Source organism: Triticum aestivum, chromosome 3A, assembly GCF_018294505.1.
Source record: "Triticum aestivum cultivar Chinese Spring chromosome 3A, IWGSC CS RefSeq v2.1, whole genome shotgun sequence".
NCBI lineage: Eukaryota > Viridiplantae > Streptophyta > Magnoliopsida > Poales > Poaceae > Triticum > Triticum aestivum.
The window spans coordinates 65,149,983-65,177,346 of NC_057800.1; the positions used below are offsets into that span (position 1 = coordinate 65,149,983).

Here is a 27,364-nt window from a genome sequence, read left to right on the forward strand (position 1 = left end):
AGTGAACACGGTTGTTGGAGTTATGCTTGACGTAGGTTGCTATAGGATCACTTCTTGATCTACTTTTATCGACCGTGCTTTGCCTTCTCTTCTCGCTCTCATTTGCGTATGTTAGCCACCATATATGCTAGTCGCTTGCTGCAGCTCCACCTCATACCTTTACCTTACCCATAAGCTTAAATAGTCTTGATCGCGAGGGTGCGAGATTGCTGAGTCCCCGTGGCTCACAGATACTTCCAAAACCAGCTTGCAGGTGCCGATGAGTCCGTGCAGATGACGCAACCCAGCTCAGAAGGAGCTCGTTGAAGACCTTGTCCTTCGTGTTGTTCCGTTCTAGTTGATCAGTAGAGGAGCCCAGTTGGGGTCGATCGGGGACCTTTGTCGCATTTGGGGTTCTTCTTTTATTTTGGCTCCGTAGTCGGGCCTTGATTGTATTTGGATGATGTAATGCTTTATTCATTTAATTGTGTGAAGTGGCGATTGTAAGCCAACTATGTATCTTTTTCCCCTATTGTATTACATGGGTTGTGTGAAGATTACCTCACTTGCGACATATGCCTTCAATGCGATTATATCTTTAAGTCGTGCTTCGACACGTGGGAGCTATAGTCGCATCGAGGGCGTGACATCATAGGAGCTCATTTGATGCTCTGGTTTACATGTGGATGCCCTGGTCCTATACCTATGCTCCTGGATTTGCTAGATTGATCAGTGGCGTTCGTGCTAGGGCGATGATGATTAATTGTGGCTAAAATAAGTGTGCCTTTGAGCAGTCGAGGCACTTGTGGGTATCAAGTTGGATCCTCCCTCTTGTCTCTAGAATCCTTTTTGATCCTGTGATACTTGTTGTTGTCCTTGGATGGTCATTCTTGTTGAGTGATAACTAGGGCAGCTCCACTGTATAAATAGATTGATCTGGTGATAAGAGATGACATGGGTAGGTTATATGATCGAGGAAAGGCGAATCTGAGCCCAGTATGCAATGAACCCTGAATCCTTTCTTCCAGAAACATGAGACGGATCGAAACCTGAGCGTTCTCAGTGATTAGAGCATTCTGGCCGTCCGATCATTTTCCTGATGTGTTTTCGGGCGTCGGATCTCGGTCTCGGCTCACGTGGATATTTACCAGATCGTTGTGAGCCGTCGGATAAAATTCCAATGGCAACAAAATGGGCGATGATGATTACCTTGGCTGAAAGTAGTGTGCCTTTGAGCAATCGAGGCACATGTGGGTATCAAGTTGGATCCTCCCTCGTGTCTCTAGAATCCTTTTTGATCCTGTGATGCTTGTTGTTGTCCTTGGATGGTCATTCTTGTTGAGTGATAACCAGGGCAGCTCTACTGTATAAACAGATTGAGCTGGTGATAAGAGATGACGGGGGCAGGTTATATGATCGAGGAAAGGTTAATCTGAGCCCACTATGCAATGAACCCTGAACCCTTTTTATTTGTATTTAAAGGTGTTGCTTATTTATGCTCCAGTGTTTATAGCCATCTTATGTAAAGGTTTCTTCTCTCATATCTTCACTGCATATAAGTTGTTCTTGATCTTTTATTGTTTGTTGTTGGTTCTTAATTTAATCCGGTAAAGGGTAAGTTGCACTTTGTCAGTCCATTTGGGTTGTGGATTTATTTATTATGATGGCGAGACACACCTATGGCCGGCGGACTGCTGGTCGTTGATCCGGTGCCTCGGCCTCCTGCAGCTTCTCCGACCACCGCTCCCGACAAGGACCCGACTGAGGTGTGCCCTCCTCTCCTCTCCTCTCATCCCCCTGCGCAGCTGTAAGTGCTTGTGTGCAAATCAAGTCAATCTTGCTCTTGTTCAATAACCATGGAGGTAATTAAAATAGCCAGATTTTTTCTTATAGTACTGGAAGTTTTGTTAGTGCCATGCAACTGCATACACAGATGTGGTATTTTCCAGTTGAAAGGTAGCAATGTCTAAAGTTAAATGGTTTCCATATAGTGAACTTCATTGTTTGGCTAATGGTTATTTTAACTTAAATGACCTGGTAATTGATGCACATCTGTTTTCACCCTTTATCTTAAAAAATTGTTGCATGCTCATGTTTTGTGCTTACATGTAAGGTTCATGTGCCTGGTATTCTTTCAGGTTATTGTTAGCTGATAGATAGGAATTCAGAGGAAGCAACTTATAAATGGGGGGCAATGATGTTACTATTTCTTTTCCTTTTATTAGCGTGCATGCCAGGGCTGACTGCCTTGTGCGTATCATGGTGAGGAGTAGCAGCAGTACATCGGCTTGGTCCCAATGGCAATGTTGTTTGTTATTTTGTATTATTCAACCACATATGTATGTCTCTTTCTCATGGCCATGGTAACTTGAAAATCTGCAGTGCCATATTTGCTCGCTCTGCCGAGCACCATGGAGGAGGCAAGGGGCCGTTATGGAGTAAATCAAACATTTTATGAGTGCCGCACGCCCGCATTCGATGTCGGAGAGGTCAGATTAGTGCATTTTTATGGTGCCAGAAAAAATGTTTTATTTTCCTCAATTGCAACTCCAGCTCTTCTCATTGCACATATGATGCTCACTTTCACAGATACATTAGGGGGAAAATCGATCTCGAAAATGATATAAGAGGCATGTTATGATTTAAGGGTGTTTTCCACTCTGCCACACCAATTGCAAAGTGTTTATTACCAAGGGTGTTCAGGAGAACCTGTTTATTCTATTTCAGAAACAACTTGAGATTAAGTATGAATCAATGGAGTTGATTTTGATCCCCATAGCCCTAATATGTGTTTTGCATTAAGTGATGATCCCACTTTGATGGTTGGATGTTAGAACAGTGGTTGTCGTTACTTCCAGGATGGGTTTTTTTGTGATGGGTGCATGGCACACTAGAAATATTTACCACTTTTACTTGACCCCAAATGGCATGAGATTAAGGATGCATTAGAGCCAGGGCAGAGGCCTTCTGATTGGGTGGGTATTGTTGTTGGGATCTATCATATGAAGCTTAAATTAGATAAAGTCTGGGCGAGCTTTTGGCCCAATTAAGCCTGGTACTATGTTCTATTTAGTTTAAATCAAATGCACAGTTTTTTTTATTCTATGTTGTTATGTTTCTTTCGGTTGGTGTTCTAGCTAACTGAACTTCAACATGTTTTCTGCAGTGTTGTATACCGCCGAGTTCCAAAAAACGAGGCTTGCCACACATGCATATACTCGTTTGGCGTAAATGAGACAAAGGTGAGGTCGGTGTTGAAAGTATCGAGTCATTTATTCCCTTTGAGATACCTAATCCACTAGGTGATCCTCTAGGATATGTTTCAATTTCTGAATTCATGATGCATGGTCAGTGTAGTGAGATGGATGATAAATGCATTTGCATGAAAAAATGGTGTTGCTCAAAATATTTTCCAAAATAGTTAAGAGATTCAACTATCATTGATGAACATGGGTTTGCCTTATACCGACGTCGTGATGATGGTCGAACAATTTATAAAAATGGCCATTATCTCAACAACAGACTGGTAGTACCTTATAACATGACATTTTACTTAGAATGTTTCAAGGCCATATAAATGTGGAGTGGAGTAATAAGTCACAAGTGATGAAGCACCTGTTTTGGTATATTACCAAGGGTGCTGATTACTCTAAAGTTGTTCTAGAAAGGCTATGAATTGATTTATATTCCCTCCGTCCCAAAGTTGAGTCACTTATTTTGGGACAGAGGGAGTATATGCAAAACAAATATATCTCTAGGTAGAAATGTGTGCTGCAGTTGTAATTAGAGATCAAGGTCGAATCAGTTTTTTGATTTATGTATTAGCAATTTGTTTTCTTTATTGGGAAGTCAGTGCCTTCTTTAGTACTCCCTCCGTTCCGATTTACTCGTTGAACTAAAACCACGACGAGTAAATCGGAACGGAGGGATTACGTGTGCAATTCTCATCATAGATGTTCACTTTGGTGCATGCTATTTTCCATAGTCATAGGGATGGTATTTACCTTACTAAAATGGCAATGGCTCTTTATATTGTTAATTCTAGCTAATTGGTTGATTAGTATCACACAATATGATTCATAGAACACTATAGTGTTTTTTATTCAGAGAAAGCACTTGATAGTTGGGGATTCAGAAGAAGAAACTAATAGATAGGACGAGCCTTGCATATACATAAAAAGAAAATCTTGTTGTGGGTCTCAAGTTTCCTTTTTTCGGTTTGCACACAAATCCCAAATCTTGCAGTTTCTTTCGAACCCCATGTTTGTGCATGTCTAATTTTTAGGAAAGGTTTGCCCGTTGCATTGTGTAATACTATCTGTTATACAGATGTTTCTAAATTAGTATACTCTATTTTGATAAGCCAAGAAAAAAATAATCCAAGAGGTCCGGATATTTATGGGAAGTGGATCTCATGTTCCTTCTTCTGTTTCTTCTTGCTGAAAGGAGGATTTTTTTCTCAGGCTACTGTGGCTGCTTTCTGGTTCTTTGTTCCTTGAATTTTGATTTCTCCGTTCCCTCTTTCCTCTTCTTCTTCCGATCTTCCTATGTGCAAAATAAATTTAGGATGTTGCCTGATTGACTGTATGTTGTATGAATTAAAATACAAAGTCGATTTTAAAACTGTCGGTTATTCATATGGCATTAGTTAGATAAACAAACATGTTATTATGTATCCATTAGACAAATAAGTTTTGCTAAACTTGGCATGCAGAACAACGGTACCAGAGAAACGTTCTTTTAATTCTAATAGCGATAGTGCCAGGTGGATCTGCCCATTTTTTCTGTAGTCTAGGTGAAAGTGAAGAAGTGCATAACTTAGTTGGCGCATGGATGTAGCCTCGTATGGTGAAATTGTTGCCCTCACATGCGCAGTCCTCATCTCTGATTGCATGTCGTCTTTTAGGAGCAGAGGACACGACATAAGAAAGTCAATAACACTGATTACTAAAATTTGGATGGTTAGAGCCTAACTGAATTAGTAGAATGTAGCCCTTCTAATATGGATGGGCATATTATACAAATAAGGATCAACATTTGACTTGGTGCTATAGAATAAGAATGGCACCAGGAAATTGGTGAAGATGTAATAAAAGCTACTCCCTCCATTCCATCTTAAGTGGCGTTGATTTAGTACTAAATTAGCGACACTTAATATGGAACAGAGGTGATTTAGAAAACCAGTCTAGACTATTGCATCTAATCAATGGCCGAAAGATTTAAAAAAACCATCCTACACTATTGCTTTAAAAAAAGGTTGTTTACCAAAGTTATTATCTAAGATGTGATCAATGCCCAAGTTACTATCTAAGATGTAATCAATACTTTATTTTGGGTTTGACTGAGTCAAAGATAATAGTGCATCAAGCTTTATGTGGTTTGCTATCTAAGATGTATGGAAAATAGGGTACTTGGACCATTTTGGGTTGGCCCTGTATGTGGTTTGCTTACTCAATATTGACCTCACTGCCACTATGCTTGCTTCTGAAACTCTTTAGCACAGAACTATATGCTCTGTTGCTCTTAATAATCAGGCTAAATGCTTTTGCTTTGTACCGAACTTTATGCCCTGCTGCACTTGCTAAATCCTTCTGCTTAATCGTTTGCATTTGAACAAAGGTCTACTATTCTTACTCATTTGACGCCTAATTTATATGGTTTGCACCATTGTATGCCATTGAAGAACCATATGAATAAGTTATCTTGGACTACTGCTATGATTTGCCTTTGGTGTATCATGCTATCTTTTGAACAGAGGGATACAACTCTTACTCATTTGCCACCTAATTTATATGGATCACTGATTTATATGTTTCTTTATGGCATAGCAGAAGTGTCCTGCTATGAACCAATCCCTAATTTATATGGTTTTCCTATGCTATCTTTTGAAGTAGGCGAAGGCGTCTGTCTGAAAGAAAGTGCTATGCTTTGGTGTTGTTATAGGTTCCAGAGGGGGCTGAAGAGGAAACCCTTGGTTTTTAGAATATCACAAAAATGTTCAGTTTTAGTGTCCAGTTCACTGCCAATTCTCTTACTGCTTTTGTCGTGACCATGCAAATCAATTATCCTGTGGATTGACTATGCCTTGCTTACCTTGCATTGGGTTTATTTTGCTGTTTGTGATATAGTAAACTCATCTATCATGGATGGTTACTTTGATTTTTTAGATGTAAATAGTTTCTCAAACCTTCCTACTAACTTCACCATTACCTGCTTAATTACAACGTTTGAACCGGCACCTTCGCACCAAGGCGCACAGCCAGCTCGCCGCAAGTATACCTACGCCGCCGCCTCCCCAGGGAGCTGCAAGGTGAAGTGGACGGCCGAGGAGAAGCCGCACGGCGGGACCGGGCTCTCAAGTGGGAGGCGGAGCTCGCCTCCCCCCAACGACGTCAGCTTTGATCACAAGTGGAAGTGGGAGCCCAAGTCCAAGCCCGGTGCCGCCGGCAAGGCCAAGACCAAGCTCGAGGAAGCCAACGAGGATGACAAGAATAAGCCGGCGAGGAAGTGCATGCAGATCGAGGAGGTCCTCGCCGGCTGCGACGCCATCGGCAAGGTACTCAGTACAAAAGATGAACTTTTTTGGGGGGTTTCCAGTAGATTTCCGACTGGTTACAGTAGTTTAAAGACTGCAATGGAATTTCAATATAATGCCAAGTCAACTTACTCAAAGTTTGCATACTGCCAAGTTAATTTACTCCATTCTTAAACGAATACTGCTAAGTTCCACAGATGCATGAGTAGATTTAAGAGAAAGATTGCAGTAGCTTAAAATGGAACTTCACTTCACTGTTTTGGAATATTCAGTAGCTTAAAGATTATAGTAGATTTTGACTTGGTGCAGTACTGAAACTTGCCTTGTTAGATTGTTGACTTGCTTTTATACTTTCTTGATTGTGTTAATTTTGTGGAGTATTGTATCTCATGCTTAGTGCTGCACCAAGATTCAGTATCTTGAACTATTCCAGTATTGCTTGAACTACTCCAGAAGATCATCTTAATTCTGTTAATTCTATGGAGTAGTTTCAGTAGTTTTACAGCAGCAGTACTCTTGCCTGCATATCCCTTTATAAAACAATTATTTTATCCTTGACTTTCCTCTACAGGATGATGACTATCTAATGGTGATTCCCTATTCCCACATTTTTTGCCCTCATGTTGCAAGCTCTAAAGCTGCCCCTGCAATTTACCATCACAAGACATGTCTGGGCAGCACGTCTCCTATGACGGTTACCTTTAATTCATCGTTACAATTGTTTGATGGTTTGCTTGTTCCAACCTCGATATCTGCCTTTAGATTCCCGTTGTTGTCTTTGTAGTGGAAGGTACCACTTGGTGGTATGTTGCTATTTTCACTTTGTTCTGAACAAGGAATGTATAGATTTCAGATTTTAATTCCTATCTCTCTGTCGTAAAAAGTAATGTATGGTCCTGTGTTTTATCTCTGGTTGTATGAAAGCACCGAGCTTGATTCTGTCTTATAATCTGATGTTCATCTTCAGTCCCATTATGTTTTGCTTCTAACACAATTGGTTGTCTACACATGCTATTTCTGAGTTCTTACCGACAAATTGTTATATGTTTTGTCTAAACGTTCTAACCGGCACCCTCGCGCCACGGCGCGAACCCGATCTAGTTGGATAAGAAGCAAGCGGCCAGGGATAGCGATCCCATGCCAGCATCCATCCCCAATCCCCACGACTGACGCGGGCGGCGACTGCCATGGCCGGTCGGCCGTTTCTCCGGCAACTCGTGGAGATACCACGACCCGGGTGGAGCGCTGCCGAGCCTCGCGTTGGAGGCCGGAGAAGGCTGCGCCAGAGGACTCCGGGGAGGGCGTGCCGGCCCGATTGGGCACAGGCAAAGATGCCCACGACCGGTCGACCGCACCACCGGCGGCAAGAGGATCTCCCGTCCCGCTCGTCCTCGGAGTAGGAGTCACCGGGGAGGTGGGTGCCAGATACGACGCCGTTGGAAGCGCCATTCGCGAGCCCGAGCGCCGCTGGGCTCCATGTGTCAGCGCCGGGGCCGGGTCGCCTCTGCGCCAGATGCCCGTCGCTCGTGCGCCGGATCACGCGGCCGAGGGCGGTCTCCCACCATTGGACGCCGATGAGGCGCCTTGCCGATGGGGCCCGAGGGTTCGACCGCCGCCGTTCTTCGCGACGAGACTGTCCCTCATAGAGGAAACAAAGGTAAAGCGATTTAAGAAATCAACGCGTGTACCTTTTCCATTTTCTTCCCGATCCGTTCATTGGTGGATCTCGATTTACACTCTTGCCGTGATGGGAGACAATGAATTCTCAGTTTAAACCTCCAATCTTTTGATCGATGGATGCCATCTCCCCTGTTCTTCATTCATTTTCTGTTCTTCATGGCCTTGTTTCGCCTGCAGGATTCATGGCCACAGCGCGCTGCAGAAACGTCGGTCCTGAGGGCGGCCGCAGTAGCGGGCACCACCACACCGACGAACACGCGAGCGAGCGATGCTGTAGGGGGGATCGTCGCGCAGATGGAATCGCTCCGCCGGGAGCGTGCTGATAACGTGTTGAAAGGGAAAACAAGAGAACAATCGAGAGAGCCTCGGCACAGATGTAAAAGTGAATAAGTGTCCTTTCATTAGATGATTGTAGGTATTTATACAGGCAGAAGGGATGCATCCGTTCGGGAGAGATGTCAGGAATCGACGCGACAGTTGCCAACGCAAACTGGCTGCGGTTGGTACAAGGGGAGATTCCCCCATAATTAACACAAGTTTAATTGAGCTTTAACAAAGAGCACTCTGCTCGCTTGAGAATCGACCATGCCGACAGGAAGGTTCTTGAACCGAGATCGATTCATCTTCAACCTTTTGTGGTGGATAGTGTCATAGGCGCATCAGGTGCTAAATGTGTAGTGTCATATGAGTTGTATCTTGACACCGACGGAGCTATGGAGGGCCAACTTGGTTCGTGGCCGCCTAAGGTTGGAGGAAAAAAATATTAGACCTTTTTTGGTTCATAGGATAAGATTATCGTAAAATAGGAATCTTGTAGAAAATGAGATGACATGTATCTCAAATTCTATGAGTAGGAATAGGAAACAAGATGTCATTTGGTTGACACCAAAGGAATTTTTCCATTGAGTCTAGGCTCATTTTTATTTTCCTATGAAATGTGGAGGATAGGAACCAATCCTATGTAGGAATAGGAATCCATTCCTATGAACCAAAGGACTCTAAAGAAAAAAAATCCTATAAAAATCCTATCTTTTAAAATTCCTATGAAATTCCTCCAAACCAAAGAAGGCCAATAGGTAGGTCAGCCCACACTCTGACCGGCACACATCACTACAACACATAGAAGCCCAACGAAGCTCACAACAAACAGCCATGCAAAACTCAGCAACCCGCAAAAAAGCTAAATCTCGCTTACTGCAAGGCATCCGTCGGTCTCACCTATGGGGACGACGAAGTGTGCTGGCTGAATAAGTGTGATACCGAGCCTTTTCGGGAAGCTTCCAAGACAGGTTCGTGGAACCTTCCACCTAGTTTTGGGAAGGTTCCACATGTTTTTTCTTTTCATTTTTCTGTGTTCTTCATCGATTTTTCTTTTGATTTTTCTTATTTTTGGTTCTCTTTTATTCAGTTTCATTTTCCATTTTCAAAATACATGTCAAAAAATTTAATACACATTGAACATAATAAACAGGTCAAACATTTTTAAATACATCTTGAACATTTTTGTAAAATGCACATTGAACACTTCTATATACACGGTGGATATTTTAAAAACACATGTTGACATTTTTTAAAATCAGATGAACAATATTTTAGATTTCATGAACATATTTTTGAAATGCACACACATATTTTAAATATTATGAAGCCTTTTTTGAATGGTATAATTTTATTTTATTTTTGCAAATTACGTGGACAATACATTTCATGGACATTTTAAAAACATGTGAGAAAAAAATAAAATGTCATGAACATTGTTTTTCAAATGGCTTGAACAATTTTTGCAAAGGCGTCCCTTGGTTTAGATTACGTATTTGTAAAAGCCGCCAACATGACCTAAACATTTTTTTGCTAGCTAAACCCTCGGACCGTCGCCCGACTCGTCCCCGGCCGCCGCAACGCAGCGCTCCCCATGGCCTCCTCCTCCTCCTCCCCCTCGCCGGCGACGGCCGCGGCCAGGAAGCGCGCGCTGACGGAGCAGCGGTTCTCGGAGCTCGCCCCGGCCCTGTCCCCGGAGGTGGTCGAGGCCCTGGACCGCGGCGGCTTCCGGCGGTGCACGCCGGTGCAGGCGGCGACCATCCCGCTGCTGCTGACGCACAAGGACGTGGCCGTCGACGCCGCCACCGGCTCCGGCAAGACCCTCGCCTTCGTCGTCCCCGTCGTCGAGATGCTCCGCCGCCTCCCCTCGCCCCCCAAGCCCCACCAGGTCGCCTCTCTGCTCCCTGCCCTCTTCTCTGTTACTGTTCTTTAGTTTTGCTCACGAAATCCCGTGTAGTAGTTCAGTTTTGATTAAGAGATGAGACGGATTTCTGTAGGTCCTTGCCATCATCATCTCTCCGACGAGAGAATTGTCGTCGCAGATATACAATGTGGCGCAGCCCTTCTTCGCGACGCTGAAGGGCGTGTCCTCCATTCTACTGGTTGGTGGGCTGGACATTCAGTTGGAGCTCAAGAAAGTGGAGGAAGAGGGCGCAAACATACTCGTGGGCACTCCCGGGAAGCTGTTCGACATAATGGAGCGCCTGGACACTCTGGAGTACAAGCATCTCGAGGTTGCTTTGGGGAACAATGGAGCTGTGTTTGATTGGTTTCTGCTTTGGCGCAGGCGTGACATGTGTTGATGTTATTTTGGTTTTCGTGTTCCTTGGGTGCAGATTCTGATCCTGGATGAGGCTGACAGGCTCTTGGATATGGGCTTTCAGAAGCAGGTTACCTCAATTATTTCAAAGTTGCCAAAGCTGAGGAGAACTGGCCTTTTCTCGGCTACCCAGACAGAGGCAGTCGAGGAGCTTGCAAAAGCGGGGTTGAGGAATCCTGTGAGGGTCCAAGTTAAGACAGAGGCGAAGGATGCTGCTCGGCAAGATCTTGGTCCATCCAAGACGCCGCTGGGGCTCCGGTTGGAGGTATGGCAAGATGCTTTTGTACAACCGTTGGCCGTTTATTGATGGCTGCCGCTGTCAGTTTATCTGATTACAGTAGACCTCTTATGGTTTATTGTTTGTCATGATTTTGTGAATATTGACTGCATATGAAAAACAATGTTGTTTCTGTGCAGTATATGATATGTGAACCAGCAAAGAAGTCATCACAGCTTGTTGATTTCCTTGTGCAAAACACTGGAAAGAAAATCATGGTGTAAGTACATGATGCGTGCAAATTTCAACATGTCTGTTTCATTATTTTGCATTTTGCATCGTGCTAATTTGTGCACCTTGGTCTTCCTTGAATGCAGCTACTTTGCAACATGTGCTTGTGTAGATTATTGGTCTGTTGTTCTTCCAATGCTGAACTTACTTAAAGGTTCTCCAGTGATAGCTTACCATGGGAAGATGAAACAGGTTATAGCACAATATGTGTTTTGTTGTACTATTAAATGGCCAGATATGCTGGCTTTATACTGACATACTTTCGTAGTATTTATTTGTATTGATTGCCACCATGTTTTTTCATATGTAGGGCCCACGTGAGAAAGCTCTGGCATCATTTTCTGCTCTTTCAAGTGGCATTTTAGTCTGCACTGATGTTGCAGCAAGGGGTCTTGACATACCACATGTTGATCTAATTGTGCAGGTTACATTGTAGTGCTATGGTCTTACCCTTCGAAACTATTTCTTTACGTTTAGTAATCAATTGCAAAGTTTGTTATTCTGTTTTCCAGTATGATCCACCTCAAGATCCCAATGTGTTCGTACATAGAGCAGGTCGTACTGCCCGCTATGATCAAGAAGGAGATGCTATCGTGTTTCTCTTACCGACGGTAATGTAATCTATGTTAAGCTCGTTTATGTTTAATTACAAGTTGGTGGTTAAAGGATTTGTTGGTCTATGCTGCAATTATAGCTCCGTTGGCTGTCTTGTTGAAAGTTAAATACTTAGGCTTACTTTTTCTGCAGGAGGATGCTTACGTTGAATTTTTAAAGCTTCGAGGTGTTCCTCTCGTGGAAAGGGAGTGTTCCCCAGATATTGTAGATATTGTGCCACAGGTTAGTTTCTTCTGTATCATTTTTTGGTCATTTATTTAGGTCCCCACTTGAGCCAAGGTACCACTAAAATATCATTTGCTCATGCTGACTACTGACTAATGTCTAACCTTTGTGCTGCAGATTAGAGCAGCTGCATTGGAAGATCGTAATATCATGGAAAAAGGGCTTCGAGCTTTTGTCTCATTTGTTCGGTCATACAAGGAGCATCACTGCTCGTTCATTTTCAGGTGGAAAGGGCTTGAAGTTGGAAAGCTGGCCATGGAGTATGGATTACTCCAGATCCCATCCATGCCAGAAGTGAAGCACAATAATCTTTCACTAAAGGGATTTTTTCCACTTGGCAACATCGATTTTTCACAAATCAAGTTCAAGTAAGAACCGTGTCCATGAATACAGCATTATTTGCATCGTCTCAGCTGGCCCATTTTCTTTTTTAAAAGGCCATTAAATGATGATATGTGATATGAACTTGTGTTGGTTCGAGCAATTATGTTAGTGTTAGTACAGAACATGCACAACCAAACATTCACCCTGTCAAAATGAAACCGTCAAATTCCTTTCATATGTTTGGATGTCAAGAGTCTAGTTTATCTAGTATCAGCAGTGGGGGTTGACATGTTTCTTGTGTTGGTTCACTGCAGGGATAAAACTCGAGAGAAACAGCGCCAGAAGGCATTGAAAAGAAAAGCTGAAGAACTAGCAAATGAGCCGCCAGTCCCAGAGAAGAGGGTACCTCGGGAGAGGCCCGATAAGCCGAAGCGCAAGCAGACGGGCAAGCAGCGCCAGACAATCCAGACAAAGGAGGACATGGATGAGCTGACAAACGAGTACCGCCTCCTGAAGAAGCTGAAGCGTGGAGTGATCGATGAAGACGAGTACGAGAAGCTCACTGGGTTTGGAGGCTCAGACGGTGAAGGCTCGGACGGGGACGCGGCCGGCAAGGGCAAAGGGAAGGAGAGGCGCAGCAAGGAGCAGAAGAAACTCAAGCAGAGAGGAGGAAAGACAGGAGGCAGGAGATTTGAAGTAAAGAGTAAACTGAAGAGCAAGAGAAGATGAAAATGTATGCGCATCTTTGGAAGAGATTTTGCCAGTTTAGTTCGTTTTTTCGGTTCATGGTGAAATTTTCACCGGAGAAGAAACATGCCTTGTGCCAGTGTAGCTTTGCGTAGTTTAGTGCGAGGCGGTTTTCATGTTCACACGAAAATGAAATCTTGGCGCGGCATTTTATCTTGTGTGTCATTCGAAACAAAAAATAGAAGGGATCTTGTGTGTCATTCGAAACAAAAAATAGAAGGGAATGGGAGGGGAAATGCCAAGAGCAACCATAACAGACCAGGATGAAGCTATAGCAAAAAGCAATTTCGGAGGTCATGCCACAAGTATAAAACACAGGTTTTGTAAGTTATTACACGTAGTGAGGAAAGCAAGGGAGAAGCTTGGAGGCTTCATAGCAGCAAGAGATAACATAGATTCAGAGTTGCATTCCCTAGTTAACAACTCTCTGACAGGAACAGCAGCAGCAGCTCCCGTGCGGTGTGGTTGCCGTCATGTGAATCTACAAGAGTGTTGTCAACTGTTGATGGACAATTAAATCATTGTCATTGAGACTCATGTTAATGGAGTAGAGTAGTTAGGTTTCAGGAGATAGGTTGTACGTCTATCTGTGTTGTGTCCAGGATCATGCTGGCATGAGTCTATCTTCACCTGCGTTTTCATATGATATGCTTCACCTTCTCAGAAATTGCATAATGCTTAACATGGCTGATACTTCTACTTTACCAAACAATTAAACATCTATTTAAACTATGATATAAAATCGGAGCCACAGTTCTGTTTTCCCTCCATGGATCTGATTTTGATGAACTGGTGTTTACTGTAACTCTGGAAAATCGTGATGCGATGGTTTGATCTTAATCTGGCACGAAACTCGCACTATATATGCAAAACTGTTTTTGCACCTGTCGGGTCTGTACGACACTTGTATCCATTTTAGCATGCTTCTGGTCGATGATTGGATGTTTGGCTCTATATATATAACTGGAATAAACATTTTGAAATTAAAAAGAACAATCATTCTTCAATATTCCACTTCTGTAAGACTGAAATAAACTTCAGGGGAAAAAGGGATAATTATTCTTCAATCTTGTGCTCACAGTCTTATTCTTGCTTGCTCTTGAAGATGGTTCAAAACATGCGAACAGTCGGGATAAAGTCTGGAAGGTTGCAAAAACCAACAGCGCAAAAGAAGAAGATGCCATCCAAGAAGAAAGCGAAGCCTACGCTGTGGCTTCTGCATTATGTCCTACTAGAAATCCTTCTTTCTCCACGAACAAGAGAACCGGGGCCGCAAACTGCATGCGGCATCAGTCCCTGAATCTGAAGCACCAATGAGGCCTCAGAGGATTATGAAGCCATCTAATTAATGAGATCAGGGAGATGTTAGGAGAGAGGGGGCTTGTTTTGAGCAAGATTGACAGCATGCAGAAGAGGGCTGCAGATCGCTTAGCCTATTTGTCGAGAGCGGAGCACCCGACCGACTTGTGGTTGCAGGATGCCCCAAATGCTGGCTACCGATTGTAATCCTGTTACTTAATTAATAAAGCTCCCATTTCCACCGCATTTTCTTTATGTTTTCTGAACATTTACGGGGTTTTCTTTTTTCTGATAAAAATTCTGTGCTTACTAGCCTTGCAGAAATTGTGCTTGCCGTTGGATATTTGAGTTGCAGTGCAGAGTTGTGGTTCCAGAAGTCTTTGCTAGTGACATCTTTGAATGGACCCAGAGGCCTTGCTCTCCGGAGCTGTGGTCTACTTCGTTGAAAAAGCAAGTATTTTGCTACATGCAACAGAAGCATCAGAGAGCAAGATAGGTTACACGCCAAGGCAGGAGAGGCATCAAACGTAATAGCAAAAAACGTAAAAAGTAGACCAAGTTCAGATTTGCTCGGTTTCACCTGATGAATCAGGTGTACATGCGGCGACCCAAGTTGCCACTGAGCGGTTTCATCACAACGATGGTCATTTTTTCGGTGGGGTGAGAGAGGCTCGAACTCTCGACCTCAGGATCACTCGCAAATTCAGCTATGAGACCTACGCGCTAGCCAACTGCGCCACCACCCCACTTGTTGACTTAATGGCGTCCTTGTTAGTGACAAGATGGTGCAAACCACGGATCGTTCCATACTCCTTACGATTCATGTAGAGCTAGCTCGCTGCAGCTTCCGTTTTCCTCTAGTAGTAATTCATAACATACTCAGCAAAACTCAGCATTCACCCATGTGTGCGTGATTGCTTGTCAGCCCCACGGATCAGGAAGGGGGAAGAAGAAGAAGAAGGTGGTGGTGGTGGTGTCGCCGCCGTCGTCGTCGGTTCTCTCCGGTTCCTTCCACTAGGCATATAACCAACTAGTGCAAGTGCTCCTTCAGACAAAAACGAGTCCAGAAAACGATTTGGGCCATGTCCTTTCAGGTCTGAGTGCTCCCATCGTTTCCAAGTTACGGTATCTGTGTGGCAGCGACCTTCATATAACACTGAAAACAGCTATAAATCCCTGTTTTAGCTTGGTCTATTAGTTCTGTTATACTACTATATCACTATGTGTGTGCGATTAGCCTCTGAAGCACATGCATTGTTTTCTGAACATGTACAGATAGGCTCGCTCCTGCATGCTGCTGGTGGTAAGAAGCTAGCTTTATTAACAGTAAACAAAACTCATCTGCGCAGCATGATAATCATGGGAATCCGTTGCCATGGAGACACTAGTTGCCACCTTTGACATCACTGACAGGGCCAGCCCTAGGCCATGGCAAAAGGTGTGGCGGCCTAGGCCCATCTTAAATATATCTGCATACTTAAATAAAATTATAAAAAAATTGATTTGCCCAACATAAAATCAACATGGACAGGGGGCATATGATGCCCCCCTTCCCCCTCCTCGGCGCACTTCATCGTGTTGTATCTATTCAATAGTTATTTATAATTGAATACATTATAATCATATATAGTTGGTGTATTGAGACTTTATTTGCTAACTAAAATTACATTTTTTTTATGTTTATGCCTTTATATTTTTCATGATATATGATATATTATTAAGAGTATATATATATATATATATATATATATATATATATATAGAGAGAGAGAGAGAGAGAGAGATAACTCTATTATAAGGTTTATTGTGCCTCAATCGATCTAGGGCCTCCATAATGCTAGGATCGGCCCTGATCACAGATTCTTCCAACCACAACCAACTAGACTCCTTAAGAAAGCAACAAACACTCTCTCAACCGCGACCGCATCGCCCCCATGGGCGACCGGTAGCGCCTCCCCCGCGGGCGACCGGCCGTGCCTCCCCTCTTCCTCCGCGAGCGCGCCCCCTCTCTCCTCCACCTCCCCGCCACGGGCTTGGTCCGGGCGACGCTAGCCTCCGGCCCTTTCCCTTCTAGGGTTTCTCCGGCGCGGGATGGAGCGGCTCCAGGTGGTGCCTTCAGGCGGCGGCGCGGGGGGGGGGGGGGGGGGGGGGGAGGGGTTCCTGGCGCAGGCGGGGGCGGACTTCGGGCCCCATGTGGGTTTGGACGGGCCAGCGGAAGGCGTGGTGTCCGCGTGGCTCTCGGGAGGCGGTGGCGGTGCGTCGGGCTGGTGGCTCGGTTGCCTGCGTGCAGCAGCGCGGTGGCCGGGGCTTTGCGATCCCAATATGGGCCCGGCCAGGCCCGGGTGGCCTGGTTTGCCTCGTATGCGGCGTCCGGTCAGCAATTCGCGTCGGTGCTGGAGGCAGAGGCCTCCAACGCGACGGTGGTGGAGGCGGTTCCCTCCCGTTCGGCTCCAGTGCTTCCACCCGCACCATCTGGGCTCTTCTTGCCTCTGCTCTCTTAGACCTCATGGTGGTGTTCGCAGTGGGACGACGTGGATGGGTCCAAGACCGTGGTGGCGCGTGCTTGCGGGTGGCAAGATGGTGGGATGGTTCCGTTCTAGTGGGTGTCGGGGCATGGGGGTGCGGGAGAAATCCCTGCCGGTTCATCCGGCTCCGACGCGGTGACGCCAGTGGGTGCCGCCATTCCTTCCCGAAGGGCGTCGGTGCTACCCATCCCCCGCTCCCCTCCGTATGCCGGGGGAAACTTTAGGACTTGTCCGGGCAGCAGCGTCGCATTCCTTCTTGGAGGTGTTGGTTGGTACGCAGCGGTTCGGTGCCAGGGCAAATGGTGGGCTAGGTAGTGGCTGATCACCTCAGCTTGATCTCAATTTTGTTCGAGTTTTTCTCTTGCACACTACTGCAATCTGGCTGCCTGCGGGATGATCATGCCGCGCAAATGAGTTTTTTCTTCATTGTTAAAGTTGGAAAGGATGAACTTCAGATGCTAATAGCAAACAAATAGCACAACAGAATTGCACTTGTTTTACTGTTAAAGCTTGATGTCGCATGAATAACTTAGAAATAATGAGAACACTCAAACCTGCACCCACAAACTTAGATGCATACATTGCGCCACCCTATGCAAATGGAAAAGCTAGTGACTTTATATTGATCTTCTGATCTTCGAATACGTTAGTTCGATTGGATCAGGCAACACCAACTACTGCTACCAGTATATTGTGTTTTTCTTGTACACATTTTTTAAAAATAGTTTGGATTCCTTACCACATGTGTCACATGGTTTTATCTTGTACACATATTTCCAATAAAAAGAACCCAGGGGGAAAAAGATAGTGATTACTCCGTTTGTAGTAGTGATCTGAAACATCTCATATTTGTTTTCTCTTTGAACCGGTGTTTTTATCAGTGTCGGTGCAAGCGTACAACCACACATGTTCATCAAATAGTTACTTAACTTGAATTTTACACGAATGACAGTTGATATGTTCTTTTGTGTTCTTTGAAAGAGGTTTAAAAAATGTCAAATGAAATATTATACGCGTAGATAGTGAGCTATAGACCATACAGGCAGCAGTTGCAGGTTCACAACAAACCAAATGTAACAGCAATTATGCATCTGCCTTTAGGGGGAAATTTACACATCATAGAACAAATCACCACTACTGGACAAGCAAACAAACATCCGACCAACATGGGTGTGTGACAATGGAACATGAGTGCAGCATAATCAGGCACCTGCATGAGTGCAAGTCTTGGAAAACAGGAATACAGCTGGTTCCGCGGATTGGCAACCTTTGTAATTATATCAGTGTTTTCAGCATGGCCCGTTGTCACGGACCATAGGCGCCACCGCGTCTTATCCCGCCATAGGCACCAACTCGTCCACCTCTGCGCACCACCTGACGCAGTAAAGAAATTGTATACGAGCATCATGCACAAGAACCATGATATTCTAGATTGAATGGGCACAGAACATACCCAACTCTTCTCGTTATACCATAACCTAGTACATGACCATTATATTCGCTATCTAGAACTTGAAAGGTAAAGGTACAGCTACTCAACAGAAAACGCCCAACTCTTACTCTTCCTCGTTGCTACAAACAACTCATATATTATATAGTATACAGAACAAGATTTGCGGAAAAAAACATGAGGATTTCAATATTTCAGTGCAGATGCAGTAGCATAAGTACGCACTTCCCTGTACCTGAGCTACTTCAACAATCTGTACCCACATAATCACCATTTATGCGTTTCAAATTTCAAATGGATTGACAATTTGCTCTGTCCAGCTTATTGTCTTCCATGTAGAAAGAACAGACGGACCAAGTAGCTTTGACAAATGTCCTGTAAACTACCGCCCATGCTTCATCATGGATAGCAAGTAAAATGACAAAGTAGTGTGACTTGTACATGGCATTGCAGTTCGTTCAACCTGTACTTGGTTGGATTATGTTCAGTACACCATCTAAAAGTTTAGTAAAATCTAGGAAAGTACAATCATCCGACAGTAGAACTTAGCAGCGATAAGCTTAAATTGTTTTGGGTATGAAAATAGTACATAATGGACAGAACAAACTCGTAAAATGCAAAATTGAATAGATTCTTACCAGGTTACATCATGGGGCATCCTGCTGAACTGCCGGCCCTGGAAAATTTGCAGTTGCAGAGAAGCTCAGTGGTATTGCTAGATCAGTCGCTTGGGAAGGCTGGTCAGCCTGTCTGCTGCTAATGTTGGCATCGTTCCCACCCATGAACGGTGCACCCTCCTGGACATGGACCAAGCCACCAGGCGACATAGGTGACATATCAGATGCGTCCGCCAGCGATTGTCTAGGTATGGGTGCAGTACCATCAGACACTGAACCAGGTAGTGGTACAGGAAGTGGCCCAGTTACAGCAGCTCCAGCTTCAGTTGCAGGTGGCAGCACATCAAAACCAGATCTTACCCGCGGCCTGCGTTCTACTGGACCCTGATCACGGCTTCTGCTCCTGCTGCGACTACGGCTGCGGCTCCGTGACCAACTCCTGCTGCGGCTCCTGCTGCGTGACCAGCTTCTGCTACGGCTTCTGCTCCTACTACTTAGGCTCCTGCTATCACTTCTTCTGTCATAGCCTCGCGAGCGGCTTCTATCTGGGCTACGGCTGTAGCTCCTGCCTCGACCCTTGTCAAATCCTCGACGGCCATCATACCTTCCACGTCCATCTGAGATAAAACGATCATGTGGACCTCGGTCAGAACGTCCCCGTCCTCCAAATCCACGCCCTCTTCCACCACGTCCACCAGAGAAATCACCCCGGCCTCGTCCACCAAAACCAGAAGAATCACCCCTACCACGACCACCAAAACCAGGAGAATCACCCCTGCCACCGTGACCACCAAATCTACCAGGGCTTGCTCCACCTCTCCTGCCAAAGCCATCAGACCCACGCCCCCCTCTCCCGCTGAAGCCACTGGGTCCAGGACCTTCCCTTCCACCAAATCCACCAGGCCCCTCCCTTCCACCAAATCCACCAGGACCAGGGCCCATCCGTCCATCGAAGCCACCAGGGCCATCCCGACCACCAAAGCCGTCAGGAGTCTCTCGACCACCAAAGCGGCCGGGGCCATCTCGATCACCAAATCTGCCCGGGCCATCCCGATCAATAAATCCACCTGGCCCATCTCGACCACCAAAGCCTCCAGGGCCCTCCCTAATTCCACCATAACAACCAGGGCCGCCAACAGCAGATTCAAAACGACTACCGCCACCAGGACTATCCCAACGGCTCATGCCACCAGCCTGGTTTCTTGGAGCACCAGATGCACCCCGTGCAGCCATCTGTTGCAGCTCTGGAGGTACCTGCTGACCAGTACCATCCAAAACTTTCACCAAATCAGCAGCATATTTCCAATCTTGCTCAGAGAAGAAAGTGTATGCAACTCCAGTAGCCCCAGCCCTTCCTGTACGCCCTATGCGATGCACATAGTCTTCGATCCCAGTTGGGAAGTCATAATTGATCACCACTCTTTAAACAAAACATGCGACAATATTGAGAAATGGCAGAACAATCAACAAACATCACTAGGCTTGAAATGAAACGATATTTAATACCAGAAGATTTTAACATGGGACAACCAAAAAAACTCACCTGATGTCTTTGATGTCAAGTCCACGAGCAGCAACATCTGTGGCCACTAATACTGGCACAATACCAGTCCGAAACTGACCCAGAATATGATCCCTTTCACCCTGTGATTTGTCGCCGTGAATGCTTGCAGCACCAAAACTACGACCAATGCTACGAGCAAGCTGATCGCACATTTTCTTGGTTGAGCAAAATATGATGATCTTTGAGCCCCTTTCTTCCGCTCTAAGAATCTGCTCCAAGCGACGCTGCTTATCCATGGGTGGAACCATCTCTACATACTACACCATACACAAGGGGTGAACCTTAGAAATAGACAATCCATAAAAATGGCTAAATATGATATATCAAACATCCAGTACGGCAAACAAACAAAAGCATGGCCATATGAAGCCATATGAATACCTGTGTGATGGATTTGTTGGCAACAAGTTCATCAATGCTACCAATATTGATCTGGACAGGATTTCTCAATAAATCCCCAGCTATTTTTGTAACCTCCTTTGGCCAAGTGGCAGTGTACATTAGAGTTTGTCTATTACGAGGAATCTCGTCAACAATCTTCCGTATTTGTGGCTCAAAGCCCATGTCAAGCATGCGGTCAGCTTCATCAAGCACAAGTAATGAAATCTGATGGAGGCTAATCTTCCTCATTTCCAGGATATCATTGAGTCGTCCAGGTGTAGCTACCACAATATCTGCTCCACGCTCAAGTTCTCTGAGCTGAGGTCCCTTTGGAGCTCCACCATACAGGCACTGAAAAAATAAACAAAAAAATGAACATATATTAAAGATTGCAACACGCACTCCAGCAACAGAACCCATGAAATATAGCACATTTCTTAAAGGCAAAAAGGACAAGGCATACGGGTTCATAGAAGACCATTCCAAGACAAGGCTCAGTTTCTACATTAACAGTATCTTTTATTGAGAATCAACTGTCTACATTGCATTTAACAATTATATGCTTTCCTAAAAGGCAAAAAGGACAAGGCATACGGGTTCATAGAAGACCATTCCAAGACAAGGCTCAGTTTCTACATTAACAGTATTTTGTATTGAGAATCAACTGTCTACATTGCATTTAACAATTATATGCATATTCCTATGAGGCAACACTTATATGTAATCCCCATGATTATGATCAGATGTCATCCAGTGTATCTCAATATAAATGAAACCATGTGCATTCATATAGAAGAGTAAAGGTCCAAACTTACTGTGCATGATACTCTAGATGATCGACCAAACTTAATTGCTTCATCTTGTATTTGTGAAGCAAGCTCACGAGTAGGGGCCAAAACCAACACTGTAGGGCCCGACATTGGATTGTTTTGGCATCTCCTCAGATGTACAAAAGCAGGAATAAGGTACCCCAGTGTCTTCCCTGATCCTGTCTTGGCAATAGCTACTATGTCCCTGCTTTGAAGTGCAACAGGCCATGTTTGAGCCTGAATTGGGGTGGGGTTTAAGAAGCCAGCAGCATGAACCTGAGTGGCAAAATGAAGAATCATAAGCACATATGCATCTGCAGAAAGACACTATCTATGATGAGAAAGAAAAGCTAATTGCTACCCTAAATGAATATGGCTGCTTACTTAAGCAGCTCAAGGCATGAAGAAGGGGCTCTTTGTAGATTCAGAGGCAGAGACAAGAAGCAGGAAACCTCAGCCACATTTTATATTCTGAAAGAACATCAATTCTTCCGATAGTTGTCAGCAGAAAATAGCAACAAGTATGTCACTACACTGCCCAGGTAACGGCACTAGTTAAATTAGGGTATCCAGCATGACAGCATATGACATGCAATGTGTTTACTACCGAAAATTCTAGTTTTGACTTCTAAGGAGTCTTTGTTGTGGCCCATGCTAACAAGTTACAGACAAGGAAATATAAGAAACAAACATCATAATATTCCAAGCACCAATACTAAAATACAACTCAAGAGAAAGCATACCTCACTCAGGATCTCTGGGGGGAATCCAGTAGCCTCAAATGTCATAAATGGAGGAGGAACATTCTCACCCTGAATATTTTTAAGAAACGGGATAACATGTGACAAAGCTTTATAGTAAATGAAAACAAAACATAAGAGATTGGTAATTCAACTAGAAATCAACAGGTGATGTCGTGGCAGTAAAGCGCATGCATTTGTAAGCCCCACAAGGATTTGAAGCTCCTTGTCTGTAAATTTTACTGAATAGTACATAAAACAACATATCACATCAATTTATGGCCAACTGCAGATATCATGAGTTACCTTGCCAAACAAACAAGGCATTCGTTCCCATCATAGTATTTCAAACAGAATGTATTTGCACATGAAAATACTAGCATATCCAGATAGGATTTTAGAAATATTCCATCTATCTGTTTCCTGTATTATTTGGTGGGAGATATATGCATCACATAAATGACAGAATTATGTATTCTACAAAAATATTATCTTCCTACAATCGGGTCAAATTACTGAATATCTGTTAAGTTGCGTTTGGAATAGCGTTTCAACTATAGTTCAGAAGGCAACAGGACAGAGAAAAGGAGAATCATCATTATATGGAGATTATGTTAAGCTGTGAACCATGTTTCAGTTATTTTAAGATAATATTGCCATCCAATTGAGTCATTACCACTGCAGTTACTTCATGGTGTTGACGATATGCATCTACTGAAGCGACACTTGGGAAATCAGGAGGAGAAAATGTTCCGGATGGTGGCCTCGCTAAAGCTCCGATAGGAAATGGACCATTGTTAAGTGGGTTTTGTACCAAATGTGGAGGTGCCATGTTATAACCCCCAAAATTATCTGGCTGGGAATAAGGTGGGCCATTCCTCATATCCTGCTGTACAAGATTATGAATAATAGAGTTAGTGGTGTCAATTTCATAAACAGAGAGATTGTTGTATAGAACTGATAGAAATAATTCAAACCATAAAGAATGTAATTGTATGCAGAAGAAAAAACACAGTTGTGAGACTTTTTATATTTCATTACAAAAAATCTCCATACCAATCATAATATTCTGATAGAAAATATATTTCATGAAACAAGATATAACAAACGAAGGAACTTCACAATGTACTACTCTCTCTGTCCACAAATGTAAGATGTTTTGGCAGATTAATTTAGTAACAAAATAAGGAATGCTGATCTCATTAACACCTGACAAAACAGGATTGTATAGTATATTACCAGGTGATTTTGTGGGGGTGGAAGAGCGGCAGGTTTTGGCTGCTGATGGAGAGCATTTATTCCATCAAACCTCCCAGAGGAGAGAGCCTCATTTTTTTCAAATTGATCTTCACTATTGCCCCTCTTGAAACCTATTGGAGGTCGACCCGGTGAAGGAGCAATATGATTGGGAACTACATGGCTACTAGCCAGTTGTTGCTGGTAGTTAGTATCCACTCCGCCTTGATGTGTTTGAGCAGGCGCGCTCAAGAAACTAACGTTATTAGTTTCACCTGGGGATGATCCACCAAGATGATGCTTTGCAGGATATGGTGGCCCTCCGACTCCATGAATATTTAGTTGATTATGGGCTTCAGGACGTTGATGACTTGAAGGCAACGTCTGGTTTGAAAGAGGAACTTGGCCATGCTGCTGACTAAGCGGTAAGGAAAAGCCAGTCTGCTTTCCTTCATGATGAGCTCCTGCATCAACCTTCACCGTGGTATTTTGTTGCCCATGTTGGGAGACAAGATGACCATGATGTGGTTGTTTTCCCTGTTGAGGGGTGAACTGGAAGCCATGCTGGAGTTGGCCCTGTTGGGGGGACATTTGAGGTACTTGAGGCTGTGAAGCTTGCAAGCCTTGTGAAGCCTGGGCAGGTTGATGAAAGCCTGGTGATTGTTGTGTGTGTTGCACTTGAGTCTGAGGCATCCTTGTTCCCTGCAACTGCTGACCTTGATTGTAAGAAGCATGCGGCATTTGTGGCTGCTGGCCTTGATTGTAGGCAGATTGTGGCATAGGGGGGCGCTGGCCATGACTGTAGGCAGCTTGCGGCATCGGTGGACGCTGACCTTGATTGTAAGCTCCTGGTGGCATCGTTGGCTGCTGACCTTGATTGGCAGCTTGCGGGATTGGCATCTGCTGGCCTTGATTATACTGAGTTTGCGACATTTGTGGCTGCTGGCCCACCTGATATGAATATTGCTGCTGGGGTTGCATATAATGACCGTGCTGATATGGCATTGGCTGCTGATGAGCGTTTGGGTACTGAGGAGCTACTGGCTGTTGTGACCCTTGCTGGTTCGGCATCTGTTCTTGCTGCTGTTGATACTGAAACAGCGGTTGCTGTGCTTGCTGACCTTGATACTGAAACGGCGGTTGCTGTGCTTGCTGACCTTGATACTGAAACGGCGGTTGCTGTGCTTGCTGACCTTGATACTGAAACGGCGGTTGCTGTGCCGTCTGTTGCGGCTGCTGCTGCTGCTGCTGCGGGGGCTGTTGCTGCTGCATGCCAGGCTGCGCAAAAGCCCCGGGCGCTGGCGTGGGCGCAGCCGCGGGCAAGGGAGGCGCGGCCGCACCCGGCTTGTCATACTGAGTGAGGTTGGTCTCAGGGTTCCAGTAGTAGAGCGTCTCGCCGTCGATTAGTGCTTTCCAAGGCGCAGGGAGCGTCGGGTCGTCAGGGGCGAACCGCGGGCCCGATGAATCCGCGGCAGCCTCTGCTCCCGCCATGGCCAGCGGCGGATCTAGACGGCGCACGCCCGAAATTTTGCCAGGGTTAGTTCGGGATTAAACAGCCAGGAAATCAATAAACAGTGGATGAGTACAAGCTCGTTCGTACCTCAAAACCCCAGCCGTGGAGACGGCAGGCCAGGGGAGCAGCGATGAGGTGGAGCCCCGACGGCGATGGCAGCGACGAGACGCGCCTGCGGCGACGCGCGTGGTGAGGCGCGAGGGTTTGGGGGGCGTGAGTGCAGCGGGGTTTGCGGGGTTTGGGGGGTGAGGCTTCGGCGTCGGCGGCGAGGGAGAGGCGTGGGGGTTTGGGGGTGGGCGGCGACGGCGACGGCGGGCGCGGCGGGAGCTCTAGCCGCTAGGGCACATCGGTGGCGAGGCTACGGGGGAGAGATTTTAGAGCCGCAAGGGGTTGGGTCGGGATTGGATCTTTTTTAGGTCAGGCACGGTACGGTGACCGGAGAGGAGTCCGCCTGGCCGCAGGAGATGGGTTTTGACGGCTCGGATTGCTCGGCTGTCTCGTGACATACAGTGGATGGAGACCAGATATACGACTCGACGTTGTACCACCCCTCAGAAAAAAAATGATTCGACGTTGTATCGGAAAGGAATCTCGTGAAGGAATCCCATTGTTAGAGACCGAACCAAAATGGAGCCTCCTCAGCGCTTTGGATTTTCATCTGTCAGATCGGAATCTCATTGTGACACAGACCATCGGATCTCGACCCAAATTGTTGTGGGTCATTGGATATTTACCCAATCAACCTCGGCCATCGGATAAAATTTCAATAAGGCTTCGGATAGCGCCTCAAGGGCTAATGCGGCCGTCTTGTTTTCGGCGCGGAGTGCTATGTCCGGATCACTAGCTAGAGTGATAATTCCATTCGGCCCGGGCATCTTAACCTTCATGTACCCGTAATGGGGTATTGCTTGGAAAATTGTGAATGCTTCCCGCTCTAGTAAAGCGTGATATCCGCTCTTAAACGGGGCCACCTAAAACGTGACTTCTTCGGACCTGTAATTATCCGGCGTGCCGAACACCACATCTAGTATGATTTTTCCTGTGCAGCGCGCTTCCCGACTGGGGATTATTCCTCTAAAGGTTGTGCTGCTTCGCTCGACGCGGTTCCAGTCTATTTCCATTTTTTGAAGGGTTTCCTCATAAATGAGGTTCAGTCCGCTGCCTCCATCCATGAGCACCTTGGTGAGGCGAAAGCCGTCCACTATGGGACTGGGGACCAATGTGGCTGGTGCTCAGGCTGTTCGGAATCTAGGTTCATCACTTGCGTTGAAGGTAATGGCAGTGTCGCTCCATGGATTTATTGTTACAACTTGATAGACTTCGGCGAGGCTGCGGAGTGTTCTTTTTCACACATTGTTTGATGCGAAAGTCTCGAAGACTGTGGGAACGGTACTGGTGTTCTTGGGCTGGCTTTCTGCGGCCTCCGGAATTAAGAGGTCCTCGCCGATTTTGGCCACCTGCCGGAGTATCCAACATGCTCTAAGGTTGTGAGTTGGTGTGGCGTCCTCTGTACCGTGAATTCTATAGGGTCCATCAAGCCATCTTTCCAGTACGGTTCCATGCCCTGTAGAGGGTTTTGGCTTTTTGGTGTTTATCCCGGGTGTCCTGTGATGATGCACCCTCTTAGTTCGGACGGGATTACTATTCAAGGCCGGATTATCCCAAAAATTTATTTCGGTTTTCCAGTCGCTTTTCATCGCACAGTATTTTTGTACTATGGATGCCAAGTCAGTGAAGCGTGTGATATCACGACGACTTACGGCGTCAAGTATTCCCTTGTCCGTGCAATTACCGCAAAAAACTGAGATTGCGTCTTCCTTGTGGCAATCATTTATCCTGTTCATAACCAGGAGGAATCTGGCCCAGTAATGATATACTGTTTCCTTGGGCCTCTGCCTAATTTGGGAGAGATCGCTTATGATTGGGTGGGCGGGTGTCGTTGAATCTGAAACCTCACCCAATCCAAGATTCGGAGGCCG

At 45.3% G+C, this 27,364-nt stretch overlaps 3 protein-coding genes and 1 non-coding gene across 6 annotated transcripts; 2 read left to right on the forward strand and 2 right to left on the reverse strand.

The window, feature by feature from the left end:
* The first annotated feature begins 7,576 nt into the window (after positions 1–7,576).
* On the forward strand, positions 7,577–8,751 carry LOC123060327 (uncharacterized). The gene is made up of 2 exons (XM_044482997.1): positions 7,577–8,171; positions 8,372–8,751. Exons 1-2 carry the CDS (start codon positions 8,028–8,030, stop codon positions 8,582–8,584), a joined length of 357 nt encoding a protein of 118 aa, XP_044338932.1. The 5' UTR covers positions 7,577–8,027; the 3' UTR covers positions 8,585–8,751.
* Positions 8,752–10,042: 1,291 nt separating this feature from the next.
* LOC123060326 (DEAD-box ATP-dependent RNA helicase 18) lies at positions 10,043–13,404 on the forward strand. Its single transcript, XM_044482996.1, has 10 exons — positions 10,043–10,400; positions 10,510–10,746; positions 10,849–11,097; positions 11,250–11,329; positions 11,427–11,532; positions 11,651–11,764; positions 11,853–11,951; positions 12,088–12,177; positions 12,298–12,548; positions 12,819–13,404. Exons 1-10 carry the CDS (start codon positions 10,107–10,109, stop codon positions 13,231–13,233), a joined length of 1,935 nt encoding a protein of 644 aa, XP_044338931.1. The 5' UTR covers positions 10,043–10,106; the 3' UTR covers positions 13,234–13,404.
* A 1,802-nt stretch (positions 13,405–15,206) lies between these two features.
* Positions 15,207–15,296, reverse strand: TRNAM-CAU (transfer RNA methionine (anticodon CAU)). Its single transcript is given in 2 exon segments — positions 15,207–15,242; positions 15,259–15,296. It is a non-coding gene; the product is annotated as a tRNA-Met (tRNA).
* Positions 15,297–18,068: 2,772 nt separating this feature from the next.
* LOC123060328 (DEAD-box ATP-dependent RNA helicase 40) lies at positions 18,069–25,769 on the reverse strand. Of its 3 annotated transcripts, none has more exons than XM_044483001.1 (9): positions 25,473–25,769; positions 23,876–25,377; positions 23,313–23,522; positions 22,640–22,708; positions 21,903–22,172; positions 21,088–21,438; positions 20,686–20,963; positions 19,164–20,562; positions 18,069–18,449 (listed from the first exon to the last, which is right to left on the reverse strand). In XM_044483001.1, the coding sequence occupies exons 2-8, from the start codon at positions 25,361–25,363 to the stop codon at positions 19,173–19,175; spliced, it is 4,056 nt and encodes a 1,351-aa protein (XP_044338936.1). In that variant the 5' UTR covers positions 25,364–25,377; positions 25,473–25,769; the 3' UTR covers positions 18,069–18,449; positions 19,164–19,172. The 3 variants fall into 3 exon arrangements, with proteins under 3 accessions (XP_044338936.1, XP_044338933.1, XP_044338935.1); XM_044482998.1 differs by having other exon boundaries at positions 23,313–23,525; XM_044483000.1 differs by lacking the exon at positions 18,069–18,449 and adding an exon at positions 18,607–18,988 and having other exon boundaries at positions 23,313–23,525.
* Between the last annotated feature and the right edge of the window lie 1,595 nt (positions 25,770–27,364).

Bases quoted from the DNA above. Each gene is read 5' to 3' on its own strand.
- LOC123060327 (XM_044482997.1), top strand. From the start codon at position 8,028: ATGCCCGTCGCTCGTGCGCCGGATCACGCGGCCGAGGGCGGTCTCCCA. The intron at 8,172-8,371 runs GTAAAGCGATTT...TTTCGCCTGCAG, and splicing joins CCCTCATAGAGGAAACAAAG to GATTCATGGCCACAGCGCGC.
- LOC123060326 (XM_044482996.1), top strand. From the start codon at position 10,107: ATGGCCTCCTCCTCCTCCTCCCCCTCGCCGGCGACGGCCGCGGCCAGG. The intron at 11,330-11,426 runs GTAAGTACATGA...CCTTGAATGCAG, and splicing joins ACTGGAAAGAAAATCATGGT to CTACTTTGCAACATGTGCTT. The intron at 11,765-11,852 runs GTTACATTGTAG...TCTGTTTTCCAG, and splicing joins ATGTTGATCTAATTGTGCAG to TATGATCCACCTCAAGATCC.
- LOC123060328 (XM_044482998.1), bottom strand. From the start codon at position 25,363: ATGGCGGGAGCAGAGGCTGCCGCGGATTCATCGGGCCCGCGGTTCGCC. The intron at 22,173-22,639 runs GTATGCTTTCTC...TTTGCCACTCAG, and splicing joins CCCCAGAGATCCTGAGTGAG to GTTCATGCTGCTGGCTTCTT. The intron at 21,439-21,902 runs GTAAGTTTGGAC...TTATTTTTTCAG, and splicing joins CATCTAGAGTATCATGCACA to TGCCTGTATGGTGGAGCTCC.